The 16,514-nt window shown below is 39.1% G+C and overlaps 1 protein-coding gene across 2 annotated transcripts in view; it reads right to left on the bottom strand.

Annotated features, from left to right (window-relative positions):
• Nucleotides 1-1,097: 1,097 nt before the first annotated feature.
• Nucleotides 1,098-16,514, bottom strand: part of cdk19 (cyclin dependent kinase 19) — a 180,609-nt gene continuing 165,192 nt past the window's right edge. The window contains exons 11-13 of one of the 2 annotated variants that reach the window (XM_063040761.1): nt 16,265-16,343; nt 5,099-5,353; nt 1,098-3,733 (exon numbers count right to left, since the gene is read on the bottom strand). In XM_063040761.1, the coding sequence (XP_062896831.1) occupies nt 3,608-3,733; nt 5,099-5,353; nt 16,265-16,343 (460 nt within the window). In that variant the 3' untranslated portion in view covers nt 1,098-3,607. The remainder of the gene's footprint in view (nt 3,734-5,098; nt 5,354-16,264; nt 16,344-16,514) is intronic. The other variant, XM_063040762.1, reaches the window with a different exon arrangement.

The following is a 16,514-nucleotide window of genomic DNA, read 5'->3' as shown; positions in this document are numbered from 1 at the left end:
AGAAGTGAAATATTATCCAGTTCCTGAGCCTCTGCTCTTTACCTGTTTCGTCTATGACAGAAAAAGGGATAATTTCCTCAGGTCCTCAACTTCTACCCCACTAGTCTCCATATTCAACAGATCATTCTTTGCAGTTTCCACTATCTTCAAACAGATTCCACCATTTGACATATCCTCCCCTGTCCTCCCTTTTCAGCATTTCACAGGCACTGTTCCTATTATGATTCCCTGGTCAACTCTTCTGTTCCAACCAACCAGCCACCTTTGTATGGCACTTTCTCTTAAAACCTCAGGTAATCAACACTTGTCTATTCACCTCTTTCCTTTCCAGCGTTCAGAGATCTCCTGAAAAGAAGCAGCAATTCATTCGCACTTCTTCCAATTTAGTGTACTGCATTCAGTAACCACAACGCGGTATTTTCTAACATTGGCAAAACCAAACAGAGATTGGGTGACTGTTCAGGCCACGGGAGCAACCCTGTGCTTCCTGTTACCAGCTACTTTAATTCCTCATCTCACTCCCACTCTGACCTCCTGGACTGCTGAACTGACAAGGTGACGACCAGTGGAAGCTTGAAGAGTACCACCACATCTTCTACCTGGCATGTTGCTGCTTTCTGGATTCAATACTGAATTACAGATCTTCAGATAACTTGATTTCTCGCTCTGTATCAGTCATCCATCTGTGATATTAACAAGGGAGAATGTGCTTAGCCTGAATTCATATTCTGCACTTTCCAACTCCCACATACAGTACTATTCTTTAATCTATGTTTCACTCACTAACTACTCCCAGTCACTCATTGACTAAATAACTTTATTTATAGCCGATTCCTGTGTTCACCCTCATTTTACCCCCATCAGATTCATGCTCTCTCCCACACACCCCACAACATGCTTCTTTTCTGTCCTTCCTAACTTTGATGAAAGATCTTCCATGTTGGTAGGGTTGTTCACCGAGGTTAGGTTGCAAATGTTACGTCACCAATCAAAGTGATATCATCACAATGCAATTGAGTGTTGTTTCTGCCAAGTACTCACATTTATATTGGTCCAATTCATTGTTCTGATTGGTTGGCTGTCATGCTGGTCGCTAGTCTCCGCTGGATTCCGGCCAGTCAGATAGCTGAGTGATCTCTGCTGGCCTGTATCCCTGGACCCAGCAGAGACTAGCGACCAGTACAACAGTCAATCAGTCAGAACAGTGAACTAGACCAATATAAACACAAGTACTTGGCAGAAACAATACTCAAATGCGCACTGATTGACTGGTGATTAAATGTTTGTGATCTAACCTCCAGGCTTGGCAAACAACCCTACAAACAAGGAGCCAACTTGAGCTATCAATTTTCTCTTTCATTTAAAAAAACTTCCATCTTTATCATTAATTCTGTTTCTTTTTCCACAAATGCATTTCCACCTGTTGAATATTTCCAGCACTGTTGTGCTTTTGGACTATATGTGAAATATTATAGTCAGTGTGTAGCCAAAGTCAGGGGAGTGATTGGGAACAATGGGACCAGAACGTGAGTGTTTTTATAGCAGCAGTCAGATTCCAGAGTATTTATATAATTTAGCTTGTCTTCACAAACTTAAACTTTTGTTGTGGTTACTATATCCATGGAGAGACTGACTGCATATCTTTTAGTGTCACAGTCAATGGCCTTGGTGGTACCTGCGCTTTTTTGTTACTTGTCCCCATATCCCTCACAAATAATGAGGACAGTTCATTTATTAGTAATGGTATTTTGTTACATACCAAGCTTAAAGAGTTTGGAAATAGTTAGCTTCAGTATATGAGCAGAGCTATGGAAGGCAGGTACTGTCTTATGGTGTAATGAGAGCAGTTTTAGAATTGGTGTATTTTAAAATGCCTTGACATGACAGATAAATTGCATTATACTGCAGGTTGATGTTTTTAAGAAGTCAATATTTTACACAACAAATGCTGAAAATCATAATGGCTGGAAGATTAAAATAAATATAATGTTTTAATAAAAAAGATGTTAAATGTTTCAAGTTGTGTTTTATTCTGCCAATAGTGTCAATTTGTTTATAGAATTGTAACAAGATCAGACAAGTAACTTCTGTGAGAAATGGCTAACAATAGTGTCAACCACAGTTCCTGCAGAACCATAAAAGTCTGTATTTATCTATTTTATTTATTGAGAAACAACACGGAATAGGCCCATCCGGCCCTTCGACCCCCCCATTTAACCCTAGCCTATTCATGGGACAATTTACAACGACCAATCAACCTACTAACCGGCATATCTTTCGACTGTGGGAGGAAACCGCAGCACCCAGAGAAACTCACACATTCCACTTGGGAGGATGTACAGAATCCTTACAGAAGACGTCGGAAATAAACTTTGACGCCCTGAGCTGTAAAAGCGTCATGCTGTATGTTATACAAAGTCTGTGGAAGTATATGTTTGGCAGAAAGAGAGTTGAATAAAAATTGAAGGCTCCCTGAGAAACTGGCTAGCTGGAGGCTCAAAATGATAGGGCACATTGCTATGAAAATAAGGAAGACTGGGATGAATGTTTAGAAGATGTAGAGATGCATTATTACATTTTATAATCTGAGCTCCAGTCGTGCAGACTTAGCTCACGAAAACACATACTGGCATTTCAGGCACTTAGGTTGGTGCATCTGATTTGTGGTTTCCACAATTTTTATCTCCTGGATCAGGGATATAAATCTATTAGTGCTGACATCAAACACACTTCCCTCTACATCCACATACGGCAAGTGAATGAAGCTCAATGCTGGAAATTTGCTCTGCAAAACATGGGGGTCCATTAAAGCACAATATAATAAGCAGCTAACTTTCCTGGAGAAAAGCTGAGGCCTGATATGGACGCTGGCCTCTACACTGCTATAACAAAACAGAAAAATTATTTTTCACACTTGCTGCTACTGCTATTAAGACCTCTTTTTACACCTGAGTTACTGAAATTTAAACATCAAAGCAGGGCAAACAAAGAAAACTGTTCTGCTGAACATACTAAAATATATAACAAAATGGAAAAAATACTTTTAATTAAAAGTACAGGTTTAAAAAATAAATCAAAACCACTATCTACACAAAATCATATAGTGCTTAAAGAGCTAAGAGATTAATAATGTACCTAAACATGATGTGTATATGTATTTAAATATTTTTTTCACAATAAGCTTAAAAAGTTGAATTCCTACATTTAGGTTTAGGAGAATCAACACGAAAGCCTTGTGAAAGCATCAAAAAACTGTTTTAAATACAAAGTGAACACATTTTACCTGCTTCTTGTAAAGGAGCTCAAGTGCTGTGTTCAAATTAATCTTCTTGCTTTTTAAAAGATATTTACACATAACTTCACCGAAATGACCATGATCGGTAGCTTCCCAGTGCAGTTGTTGATAATTGAAAATTCCAGACTGTCAGAACATTATTTCATTAATAATTTTTTTCTAATAATCTTCACTGAATAATGCAAGTTTATACTACTGAATACAAGAAAATGTACGTGCATCATCAAGTTCATTGGACTCTTCCTTCAGGAACCTTTTACCATAATATTGCTGAAGGTGTTCCTTTGAAGTTCTTTCTGCCAGCAGTGCTAATCAGTACCTGTGGGTCTGATGTGAATACTGAGAGCTCTGCTGAGTTGAAGAAGCATACCCAGTGTTGTTCTGGGACTGGGAAGAACCCTGAACATTGCTTTGGTAACTCAGGCGGGTACCAGCATGCTGCAAAGGAAAAATAAATTGCAAGTTCAATACAATTGGATATTGTATTGTACCTTTAACAAAGGTACAGTACCAGCACACTGGTTAATTTAGAGAGAGTGGTGCACTCTTCAAACTTTATATTCTCCATAGCAGCAACTGATTCTCATTTTCTTTCTTATAATTCTGGGAGAGCAACAACTTGCACTTAATGTACGATAGCATGCTTCATAGGAATGTTATCAAACCTGACACCAAGCCACCAATAGCTTGGGTAACGTTTAGGTAACATTTTAAAAAATGAGAATATCTGAAGAGGCAGAAGGGTTTACACTAATAATCTTGGTTGCTGAAAGTGCAGTTATCAAAAGATTTGGGACAACACAGATATCTAGAGAGGTTCTAGAGTTGATATTGTTAACAAAGGAAAAGAGCAGTGCTGGAATTCATAAACAAGATTAAGTACAAAGTTTCTAATTTTAAACAAATAGATATTAATATATGCAAGAACTTGGTCACCCAGTACTGTTAAGTTGTCAGTTATCACAGGAATCTAATTCTAAACTAATTGTACCAATTTACGTCAATCCCCGACATCAAATGCAACAACAAATTTATGTTCAATAGCCTCCTCTACTACCATGAGGCCAAACTCAGGTCTATAGACCATAAGATATAGCAGCAGAAGTAGGAGGGCGGAGGAGAAACGCCTCACATTCCATCTGGGTAGCCTCCATCTAGGTGGCGTGAATGCCAATTTCTCTAATTTCTGGTAATTTCTCACCCTCCTTCCTTCTTTTTTGCCATTCCCTGTTCTGGCTACCTTCTCATCCCTTCTATTTTCCTCACCTGCCCATCACCTCCCTCTGGTCCCCTCCTCCTTCCCTTTCTTCCATGGTCCACTTTCCTCTCCTATTAGATTCTTCCTTTTTCAGTCCATCAATCTTCCAACTATCACTCCCAGCTTCTCATTTTGTCCCCTCTCCTACATCCAAACACCTTCCCCCTTTCCTGGTCTCACTCTATCATCTGCCATCTTATTCTCTTTTTCTTTCCCCCACCCCCACCACCTTCTTATTTTGGCTTCTGCCTTCTTTCTCTCTGGTCCTGATGAAGAGCCTCAGCCCGAAACATCAACTGTTTATTCTCCTCCAAAAATGCTACTGTCTTGCTGAGTAGTCCAGTATTCTTGTGTGTATTTCTCAAGATAAAGGTGAGGTTTTACCTGGTGCCCTTCAATGTTTGTGCTTCTACATTGGGAACAATTCACGTTCTTATTTGCAATAAACAACACCATGGTGTATTTTCTAACAGCCCATATTTACACTTTGTGAGAATAGTTTTTATTACACTCTGAAAAGGAGCATTATTTGATTCTGGAAGTACCTGGTAATCAGCAGTCACGGCAGATCCACCAGAAGTTGTGGCTGATGTACCTATACGAGGCTTCTTGTTTGGAGGTCCCTGATTGAGACCACTGTCCTGGTTATGCTGCAAGCCTCCTCCAGTTCCTCCTGCACCACCTCCTCCCCCAGCTGCTGTCCCGTTGGTTTGCGTGCTGTTTTGTTGCTGGGTGGCCTGCTGTTGTTGCTGATTCTGTTGTGTTGTCTGCTGGTGTTGCTGAGTTTGCTGTGGATTCTGCTGTCCACCATAATAAAAACAGCAATTGATTAAATGGCAATTGTAACCACCTCACAATTCTGATGAAACAATGTAAACCTCATATACGTGAGAACACTGACCATAGACTATAATCTTCAGTTTATAAGTGCAAATATTGTTTAGAAACAAGTACAAATAAGTTTGCTCATAATCAGCTAGGGTTGAGCAACAACATTTTAACAAAGTGCAGGTAAATACTTAGAGGATATATCTGGATGATAAAAAGGAACTCAGAGGGTTGAGCAGCATCTCTGGAGGAAAAAGGACGCTTAATGTTTCTGGTCCTGGTGCAAGTTCTTACCTGAATCTTGGACTATAGCTTTGCTTGCACAGGTACTGCACAGCCCAGTAAAGTTTCGCTAGCACTTTATTTTGGTGTAGATTGCAGCATTTGCAGTCCATTGAGTCTCTGTTCAGTTTGAATCACCACAGTTATTAAGAGAAACTGGATAGGCTAGATCTGTTTTCCCTAGAACAGAAGAGGCTGGGGAGGTGAAGGTGGAACATGATACAGGTATACAGCATTGCGAGTGCAAAGATGAGATGGGTAGTAGGAAACTTTTTTTCTGTAGCAGAGCTATCTAGAGTTTAAGATAGGGAATAAGGGATTTAGCCGTGTTCTAAGGAAGCACTTCTTCACTCAGAGGGTGGCTGGAATCTAGAACACATTGCCAGAGTGGGTGATGGGAGCAAAGACTCTCACAACATTTATTAAGCATCTCTATCGGCACTGGAATCATCAAGGCTCAGAAGGCAATGGACCAAGGGCTAGTAAATGTGGTTAGTATTGATGGGTACTTAATGGTTGTATATACATGTTGGGCTGAAGGGTCTGTTTCTTCCCTTCCTGTAACAGGACTTGCATTTCCTGTGAGAAATGATCTGCAGTTTTTTAAATCTGTCAGAACTTAACCGTACTAAATATATTTCTTATTTTCTTGTTTTTCCATTTCTTTTACATCCAAAGATAATGGTTACGACACATAATAAAAATCCTTATAAAGAATGATGTGACTTGGGTGCAAAATGTGTTACAAATACCAAAATTTCTTCACACTTCTATACCTGTCAAATAATCTCCATTCCTGAACCGGCCACAGTTCAATCGAATGGCTTCACCCAGACTAAGGAAATCTTGCTGATTCAAATCAAGTACAAAATAAGACTCGGGTCTTCAGATTGCGCAAGAAGCAGGGAATTTTCAGTTCTTTATCAGAACTTCTTTGGGTGTTATTTGCTTCCATGTTTGTATCTTTGTTTCTTTATTTCTTTATTAAGCAATACAACGTCAAGTAGGCCCTTCTGGTCCTTCCGAACATGCTGCACCCAGCAAACTCAATTAACCCTAACCCTGTGTTTCTTAATGTTCTTTAGCCCAATACTCTCCTAAAGCGCTTTCATACTTGCCAGTGCCCCTCTTAGGCACAATATACTTTCCAGCACCCCATAGTGTAAAAACATGTCTACCATATGCTAACATGAGAGAATTTATTCTGCTTTAAATTTTTGTTCGTCTTTGTACCTGTGCACTGTACAGCAGCTTCAATGTCAATGTGATCCTCGAGCTTGACGGTTTTTAGCAATTGAAATATCTGGTTCAAGTTCTGACAGCAAAAGCCTCGTCCCCATGCGTAACAATGTCAACGTCGTCTCTATTTTTTGTGAGTGTGGGGTTCACTGCACTAAAGCCTCTTTCAACAAGGAGGATGGATTTGCAATAAAGAGCAGTTTGGCTCTTCTCCAAAGACCAAGAAACTTTATATGAGAGTGTAGCCACATAACACAAAAGCTGACATTTTTGAAAAGCATTTTTATTTCTTCATCATTCTGAATTTTGATAAATTTCTTCTTGCAAGATCTCTCTTCCTGTTCTTCCACCTTACAAAGAAATGGATTAATTGCCCAGCATGGAATTTTCAGATCGTTCAAATCCTTGAATCGATTCTAAAAATCCCTCTTCAGAGACTGCAGGTGTAAGCAGTACTCTTGCAAATCATCATATGTGAAAAAGAGTGCCATACTTTCCACGCAGGGAGACTGAGAACATTCTTCTCCCAATGTTTTGTTTATATACATTTCCAATTTTCCAATAAAAGTGGACATGAAGGGTCTCAACCCGAAACGTCAACTGTACTTTTTTCCATAGATACTGCCCGGCTTGCTGAGTTCCTCCAGCATTTTGTGTGTGTTGATTGCACTTTTTGCCTGGATTAAATTGAAATTCCCACGCTGCAGTTTCATATTTAGATTCTTCATTTTGTCATACAGATCGGCTGGGTATGCCACATCTCCATGTAGAAGTTCAATCTTGTTTCCCAAGCTCTTGTCAACTTTGAGCAAAAATTCAACCACAGTATCAAAAAGGTCAAAGAAACATTTTAAGCAGCAGCCTTTTGACAGCCAACACACTTCGGTATGAAGAAGCAAGCACTCAAACTCTTCATTGTTATCTAGGCATAAATGGCAAACTATCCTGCTATTTAATGGATGAGCTTTAATTTTGTTGATACCAGATATTACAAGAGTCATGCTTGAAAAAAGTCACTGGCTGAGGTTTTTGTCTCCAAGATGTTGATGATGAATTACACAATGGATTGCAAACAGATTTGCAATTTCTTTTTTCATATGTGCCACTAAACCAGCTACGGAGCCTGTCATATATGGTGCTCCATCTGTTACACAAGAAATTGTGTCCCTAATCAGAATACATTATCCTCAATATACACTTTGAGCTCATCGCAGATTGATTCCCTGTTGATATTTGTTTTTAACTGTTTACAAAAGAGAATCTCTCCATAAACTTTTCCATTTTTGATAAATCATACATATGCCATTAGTATTGTCACGCACAGTTGACTCATCCAGTTGTGTCCCAAAATCTTTTTTTTTTGTAGCTTTGTGTATAGTTAATACTCAAATGTCTTCACTCACTTCGTCAATACGGCAAGCTACAGAGTTATTACTCAGAGGAATTGATTTTAAAATACTGGTACTGTTTTGAGAACAATGTTGCACTTCTGATACAGCAGGCATTATTAATCTTTCACCAACTGTATGAGATTTTCCATACTTTCCTATCATTTTGGAAATGTTATATGAAGCAATGAGACTATTATCAAGGTCATTTTTAGCTTTTAGGTATGTAACATTGTATTGACGTACTTTCTGTAGTTTCTGTTTCTTAGCAGGATTAGAATTCGAGGCTTCACTGCCTTCAGACTCATAGAGATCACACCGCACATATTTATCCATCATTAATGGGGCTAAAACTGAGAATGCCTATCGGATGTTGATGGCAGTGAGTTGACATCGATGGAGTAATGGTAGCAGCACACAAAGGAACGGCGAGGCGAAGATGAAGATGATCATAACAGTGAAAATTACGTTGACAAGAATTCAGATTGGGATCTGAATGTTAGTCGGGTAGAGCTGGAGTTCGGTAAACTACCTTTATACTATTCCAGTTAGCACGAATGATCAATCACATAAGGTCTCATAAACCCCAAAGATAGTAACTTGACCACACATATGAAGCTGAGGTCGCTCTGAACACCTCAAGAAGAATCCTCGGGGTCGGCAGGTTCACTGATTGGCTCTACTTCACCGTTTGGTTCCAGCCAGTGTTGTATCATTGCATGACCTGTTTTCTATAGATTTGTAGAGAAAGTTGAGAGGGTGTACTTGACTTACCAACTGTTGCATGAACTCGTTCTGTGCTGTGAGCCAAGGGGAATTGTTGGACACCCTGGCTGCTAATTTATGCAACCCAAATAATATCTGTTTTGGTTGTTAAAGTCAGATGAGATTACCAAGTTTCAGACATATGATGTTGAGTGCTCACTGCCAGCAGAGCTATGGTTTTTCCTGTGTTCCAGTGCCTCATCGTTGGCGTGTGGCCAAGTGGTTAAGGCATTCGTCTAGTGATCTGAAGGTCACTAGTTCGAGCCTTGGCTGAGGCAGCATGTTGTGTCCTTGAGCAAAGCACTTAACCACACATTGCTCTGCAATGACACCGGTGCCAAGCTGTATGGGTCCTAATGCCCTTCCCTTGGACAACATCAGTGGAGGGGAGACTTGCAGCATGGGCAACTGCCGGTCTTCCATACAACTTTGCCCAGACCTGTGCCCTGGAAACCTTCCAAGGCCCAAATCCATGGCCTCACGAGACTAACGGATGCCTATACTATACTAGTGCCTCATCCCTTTTTTTGGAAGTGCCTGCTCTACTAACGGTCAGTCAGGTCTCATGCCTCAAGTTAGGGTGCCATTTACCCCTTCTCCCAAGAATCATGAATGTCCCCAACGATCCTATTTCCCCTAACACCCCCTAAGGACACCTAACCGTTCCCACTGGGAATCACTGCCCTAACCTAATCACAGGACAATTTACCAACCCAGAATGTCTTTGGACAGTGGAGGAAACCAGAGCATCTAGATAAAACCCACGCATTCCACGGGAAGGACATACAGAGATTCCCTACAGTAGGCCCTACATTGATCAGGGTCAACCATGGATGTTGCATCTTAGCTGTTTATGCAAGGCAGTATGTAAGCCAGGGCAGTACGATACGGATAGTAAGCTGCTACCCATGTCGCAGGCTTTCCCTCTCCACACAGCTGATGGTAGAGACCAATACAGTCTGGTACCAGTGGTGTTGCAGGAGTTGCCAGTCAGCATTTAACTCAAAACAGAAATGCCTTAGGGACTCCAGCTCCTGATTTTTCCTTGGGGTTGACTTCTTCAAGTCAGCAAACTACCCCTTTGCGGAAAAACCTTGCATCAAATCAGGTTAACCCTGACTTCAATCACAAATGTATGAGTCTTGTAACTCAGTCTATTATATGGAAAAATATCAATGCCTTCCTGAAATATTACCCAGCACCCCACTTATTACATTCTACTTCTCTCAGACCGGCACTACAATTCAAATTATGAAATGCCAGATCAATAACACACTTAGAAGGTTGTAAAACTACTACAGGACAAGTAAGCTAGTACTGTATATATTTCTGTACATTTAATACTATTGCCTAATGTCCATGTGCTAACTGTATAAGAGGTGTAAAGTTTTTGTCAATAGTCTCTGTGTTAACCTTAGCAAACTGACATTCAGATCAACAATCTGATAAGTTAACTTTGCTTCTTTTTCCATAGATGGTCAATGACTGGCTGCATTCCCAGCATTTTTGTTCAGATTCCACATTTCTGGCATCTGGGCTTTCTTCATAATTTCATCAGTTATCATAATACTACTGTTTAGATATCTTTCAATAATAATATGGAACATTTAATACAGAGGGCTGTATTAATTATTTTGTAGTGTAAAGGGCAGATATGTTAGCTAATACACTGTAGATAAAAAAAAGACCTCTTGCAATAAAGGTGCACCTGCATTATGGGGGGGATGTAGTTGCATTCTTAGAAATTGGCCCATATCATGATTTTATGTAATGTGAAGCCACATTATCTACATATGTATCAACATAACTTCTAATTATTCATTTAAATATTCCTTCACGTTAAATAATAAATTATATGAGGGGAAATCATGCTCCTCGTGGAATGTCATATTGTGAAAGAGTTTCAGTTTCTTCAATCTTCTGATAGAGGTGTATTTCCAGACTAGTTGCATCATGGCCTAGTTGGGCAACTCCAACACACAGGAATGTCAAGAGGAGTGGAGCCGTGGACACAGCCCTCCTCATAACATCTACAGAAGGCAGCGCCTCAAGAATTCCCACTATGTGTGTCATGCCATCTTCTTGCTGCTAAGTTCAGGCAGGGGATACAGAGGCCTGAAGTCCCTCTCCAGTAGGTTCAGGAACAGCTACTATCCTAAAAGCATCAGATTCCTGAACCCCAATCATACCTCACCTAGGAAAACTATGTACTCTTGCACTGTCAAGGACCTTTGGTTATGTCTTTTTGTACAGAAGTCTTTTTTTCCTGCAATATCTTTTTATTTCTCTCTCTCTTTACTGTTCTGCATTAACGTATATATTGTAATTGTTGATTCCGGTTAATTGGGTCATCAGTTAATCGGGGAAGATACTTATTTGGGAAAACTCTTAAAGAGCAAAAGCTAATCAAGAAAATAGCTGGGACTCCCTTTGTTTATCTGAGACACTATGCCACTTAATTGGGACAGGAGACTATTGCCGAACAGTTTTTAACTTGTATAAGTCATATGTACTACTGTGGCTGTTAGACACTACACTGTGTTTAGAGTGAAATTTATTTAAATAGCATCCGTTGCAAGTTGCAAGTAGCAAGTATTTGCGTTCAAAAACCAGCTATCAATTGGTGAGAAATATGTAGTAAGAAAATTCAGAACTGTTTTGCTCACTGTGGTTGCAAGCATTCCCACTTGGAGGTGTCAGAAATAAGTTGGAGTAAAAATGAAACAATTCCATGACTTCATCAAGTTAGGAACTATGAAGAATTTTAAGGTATTGACAAGCATCTTAAATGTTACAATCAAAAAGAAGATTTAGAGGATGTAATCATTGAAAGCATTGTATGAAGGCAGTCCATTATCTACACTAGGTGTCTGCACTGATTTTGTTCAATTACAGTCATCAAAAGAGCATGGCAGAGTGCACTGGTTGAATTCCTCTGTCGATAATTATTAGGAACTAATACAGTTTTATAGTACAGTCGACCTTCACTAATCTGACTACCTGCAATCCTGTTCCTTCGATAATCTGGCACTGATTTCAAATTTTCCGCGCAACTGTAATTTCAAATTTCCCGGGCCACCGTACCAATCTGCTGCACATTGTTTTGGTTGTGCTAGATCTGTTCATGTGTTGGCACGCTCTTGTAAGCACAGACAGGCTATTCCTGCTTGTTTTCCTGTATTTAGTATTATCATTGGCTCTTTTTTAGTCCCAATTATGGCCCCAATGAGTAAAGGAAATGCACCTCATGCTGTGAAGCAAAAACACCGCACATTATCCATTAAAGATAAGGTTGAACTCTTGAAAAAACTGGACAGTGGTGTATCGGTGAAAAGCTTGTGCAAGTGCTACAACATTGGCTCTTTCACAGTGCACGATATAAAGAAACAGAAGAATCACTGCTACATTTTTTTGCTGATAGTGACTCAAAGAAACAGATGTGTGTAAGAAAAACAATGAAAGACGGAAGAAGTTCGGAACTAGATAAAGTGCTGATAACGTGGTTTAATCTTCGTGTAAGTGAAGGTGTTGAACTATCTGGAGATATGGTGAAGGAACAAGCAAAAGTGTTTCATGAAGAACTAGGACTAGATTATGAGTGTGACTATAGTGAAGGCTGGCTTCATCGGTTCGAGCAGCATCATGGCAGAGAGACTTTCTATTGACAGGCTAATTAAGTTGACAGATGAATTGCTGAAAGGATTAGAACATCGATGTTTTAAAACTGAGCAAGAAATAATGAGTGTTTATATGCTGCAGCATAAGCTAATCAGAGAGAGACCAAAATATATGAAAGAGCTTACCTTGGAAGATATGTTAAAAAAAATTGCTAGAAAAAGTGCAACAGGGGAGCTAACACTTCAAAATCCAGTGGCATCGACTTCTGCTCACCCAGATGTGCTGTCACCAACATCAACAGTTTTTGAAGAAACTGCTGCGCCAGTTTCAGCATCAGTTCCTGATGCTTCACTCATTTTTCAAGATGAAGATGTTGATGATCCTGACAACCCCACACTTGCAAGAAATGTAATTTTGCCTGAAGGTATATTAAACGTCTTACTTTAGAAGTGGAAGTACCTCACTTTTCTGTATAAGTTAATTGCTGTACATTTACCTGTACCCTTTATTTTATCTGTGCCTGTACAGTATATTACTTTATTAAAATTTCACTTGCTACTCATTTAATATTTCTGTTTCATTATTATCTAACGTACTGATTTACATGATATTTTAAAGATATGATGAGGCAGTTAGCTATTGCTTAATGTGATCCTTCTGTAATTCGGCATTTCCACTAATCCGGCACTCCTCAGTTCCAATGGTGCCAGATTAGTGAAGGTCGACCTGTACTATATTGGTAGTATTCTAATTTTTTCTATATTTCATTTAAATACATAATATTTTTACTCACTTAAATGGTACCTTTTTAACTATTTTCATAAAACCTCTGCTAATTGGAGCAGTTGCTTAATTGGACCAAATTGTACTAGTCTTAATGTGACCCAATTAACCGGAATCCACTGTATACATAAAATATATATAAATTATACATAATGTATAATTTATATTCTGTGTGTTGTCTGTACCTATACTCCTGTGATGCCTCTGCAAACAGTTTTTCATTGTACCTGTAACATACCTTGAGTATATAGGTTTAAGGTGAGAGGGAAAAGGTTTAAAATGGATCTGAGGGGAAACTTCTTCATGCAGAGGGTGATGTGTATATGAAACAAACTTCCAGAAGGAGTGGTTGAGCCAGGTACAATATCAATATTTAAAAGACAATTGGACAGGTAGATGGATAGGACAGGTTTAGAGGGATACAGACTAAATGCAGGCGAATGGGAATCTAGGTCAAGATGTATGAAGTGGGCCGAGGACCTTTCTCCATGCTTGGTAACTCTCTGACTCGGTAACTCTATCTCATTCAAGTTAGACTATTAAGCACCTGCTCAACATAGTGTTTGTTATGGTTTCTGCATCATTCATTGAAACACTAGTTTTCTATTAACATTTTAGACATATAAAGATCCAGCTTACTCAATAAAAATATGGATTAATAAAGATAAAATATTAATGTCATAACAAAATTCTTCAGTGTAAATGTTTGGGATTCTGTATGACATAATCGCAAAAGGAACAATTTTCACTTGACACCCACTAAACATCTGGAGGAATGCAGTAATGAATGACCTTCAGTCAGAAGTCTTGCACTTGTGAAACATTTTTCCTTAAGGATGGGGTTTTCCATCTGTTTGGCAGATGTGTTTGTAGCGGTCAGGTGCTCAGGAGGATGCACCAGGGTACCTCTTGTCTGTGATAAGGCCTTAATGAAGTCGTTTGTCCATACTGCCATTGACTGTAAGGAGTTTGTACATTCTCCCTGTGACCGTATGGGTTTCCTCCCACAGTCCAAAGACATACCAGATGGTAGGTTATCTGGTCATTGTAAATTGTCCTGTGATTGGGCTTGGGTTAAATCAGGGGATGCTGGGCGGCGCAGCTTGAAGAGCCGGAAGGGCCTATTCTGTGCTGTATCTCAATAAATAAATAAACTGTCAGGGTATGACAGCAAATCTTTAGAAGGAAAACAAATAGCTTTATTTTTGAATTTGACATTATGTTTCAGCAAATAGAAATTGCTGAAATCTATTTAAAGATCAAAATTTGTTGACTGTGAACAAAAGTTTTTCCTGAAGGATAGTTCTTAGACAGATGGAAAAACATATTTGTCACTTGTTGGAGTTATGCCATAAAGATTAACTTCTATTTCACATTCTAACCATTTTCTGTTTTATTTCATTTTTCCAGATATTCCAATTTTCTCTTCACAGTAACAGTATTCACACTTTAAACTTCTTATCTATCAGTATTAAATGGTAGTAAGTGGCTCCCAAATGACAACAGATCACAGTGAAGAGCTAAAACATTAATCAGTATAAGAATAATGCACAGCGGTCTAATTTGTATAATGAAGTGATATGATACTTAATACTTCCAAACTGTAATGTGACAAAGCAATTTTACAGAACATTCCAGGAAGAGGTTTTTGATAGTTTGTAAAATATTAAATATATAAATGGAGTTAAAATGTGATAAATAATACCTTTCTTTACTCTAATAGCAATCCATACAACAGAGAGCCAATATTCCTCAGGACATGGTGTGATATGTTCAGTTTAATCAATTAATGATTTATACTGAATCACTTAATTCTAAACGAGAAAGGTTCAACTTGTTACATTTTCTTAATTCTATTATTTGCAATTGAAATTTATATTTCAAAACTTTGCTTTTTAAAAATAAATTTAAAGGTGACTCCTTTGCTTACATCTTCGGAAACAGCTCTATTTCTATCTTTAATATCTCTACTTTTCCCTTTCAGGGTTCTTTTCAAGACCCTGACCTGAAGTTACATGCTGACTTCAATTTTTGGTGGGAATGGGGCCCCCTCTTGGGGTTTCACGACTGGCCATTATTCGATATGCCAAAGATGTGGCCTAGGAGATTAGCTTGCCTTCAGAGTTGCGGGATCTCATGGCTCTGGAGACGGGCTGATCGAAGGTTGGTGCCTCTGCAGGGATTCGGTGTGTCATGGGAGATGGAAGATTGAAAGTAGAGAGCTGGCTGCTGGCTGTGTGCCCAGAAACCCGAGTTCTTTGGGCTCAGAGCTCAGAAAAAGCAATGCAACGGACTTTTAACATTGTAAATCAGCGAGTTGTTTGTTATGTCTCCCCTCTCGCTGCGAATAGGGGACACCTCTTTTTCCCTTATTAGGGAGAGAGAGAGAGAGAGCGCACCAGCGATATGTCGAATTTTCGGGTGAACAAGTAGTCTTTGAGGTACTACAAGTCTGTGTCCTTATTGATGCTTTGCTGCATGCTTGGGTGCTCAATGGGGGGGGGGTGGTGCCGGTGCTTTTTTTTTGCTGGTGGGGGAGGGGGGATCATTGCTTTGCTGCTCCTTATGCATGGGCGGGGGAGCTTTGGGGTTCTAACATTTAACCGTCATTCATTCTTTGGGGCACTCTTCTATTTTTGTGGATGGTTGCAAAGAAAAAGAATTTCAGGATGTATATTGTATACATTTCTCTGACGTTAAATGTACCTTTGAAACCTTTGAAAGTAGTGGAAATGGAAACCAAGTAAACTGATACCACGTTTAGATCTGGATTAAGCTATGCACTCCATCCAATTATTTTCCCCCTACCTTATCACCTTTTTCTTCTGGTTCATCTTCGTTTAGGAATTCTCGCTTTGGATATGGAATCTGACAACCTGCAAATACACTAAAATTTACAATAAAAACTGTAAATAAGGAAGAGAGGCACAAAATTACCTTTTCTGATTTTATGCATCTACTTTAGAACTCAAATACAAATGTGTTATCAAAACAAAGCATGCCCAAAGACTGGACAAAAATTGAAATGTATTCAACTATCTGTAATCAATCCAACTTA

This window comes from Mobula hypostoma, chromosome 2 (assembly GCF_963921235.1).
Source record: "Mobula hypostoma chromosome 2, sMobHyp1.1, whole genome shotgun sequence".
NCBI lineage: Eukaryota > Metazoa > Chordata > Chondrichthyes > Myliobatiformes > Myliobatidae > Mobula > Mobula hypostoma.
Note: the sequence above shows the minus strand (reverse complement) of the source record. Positions and strands in the feature narration are given on the sequence as shown.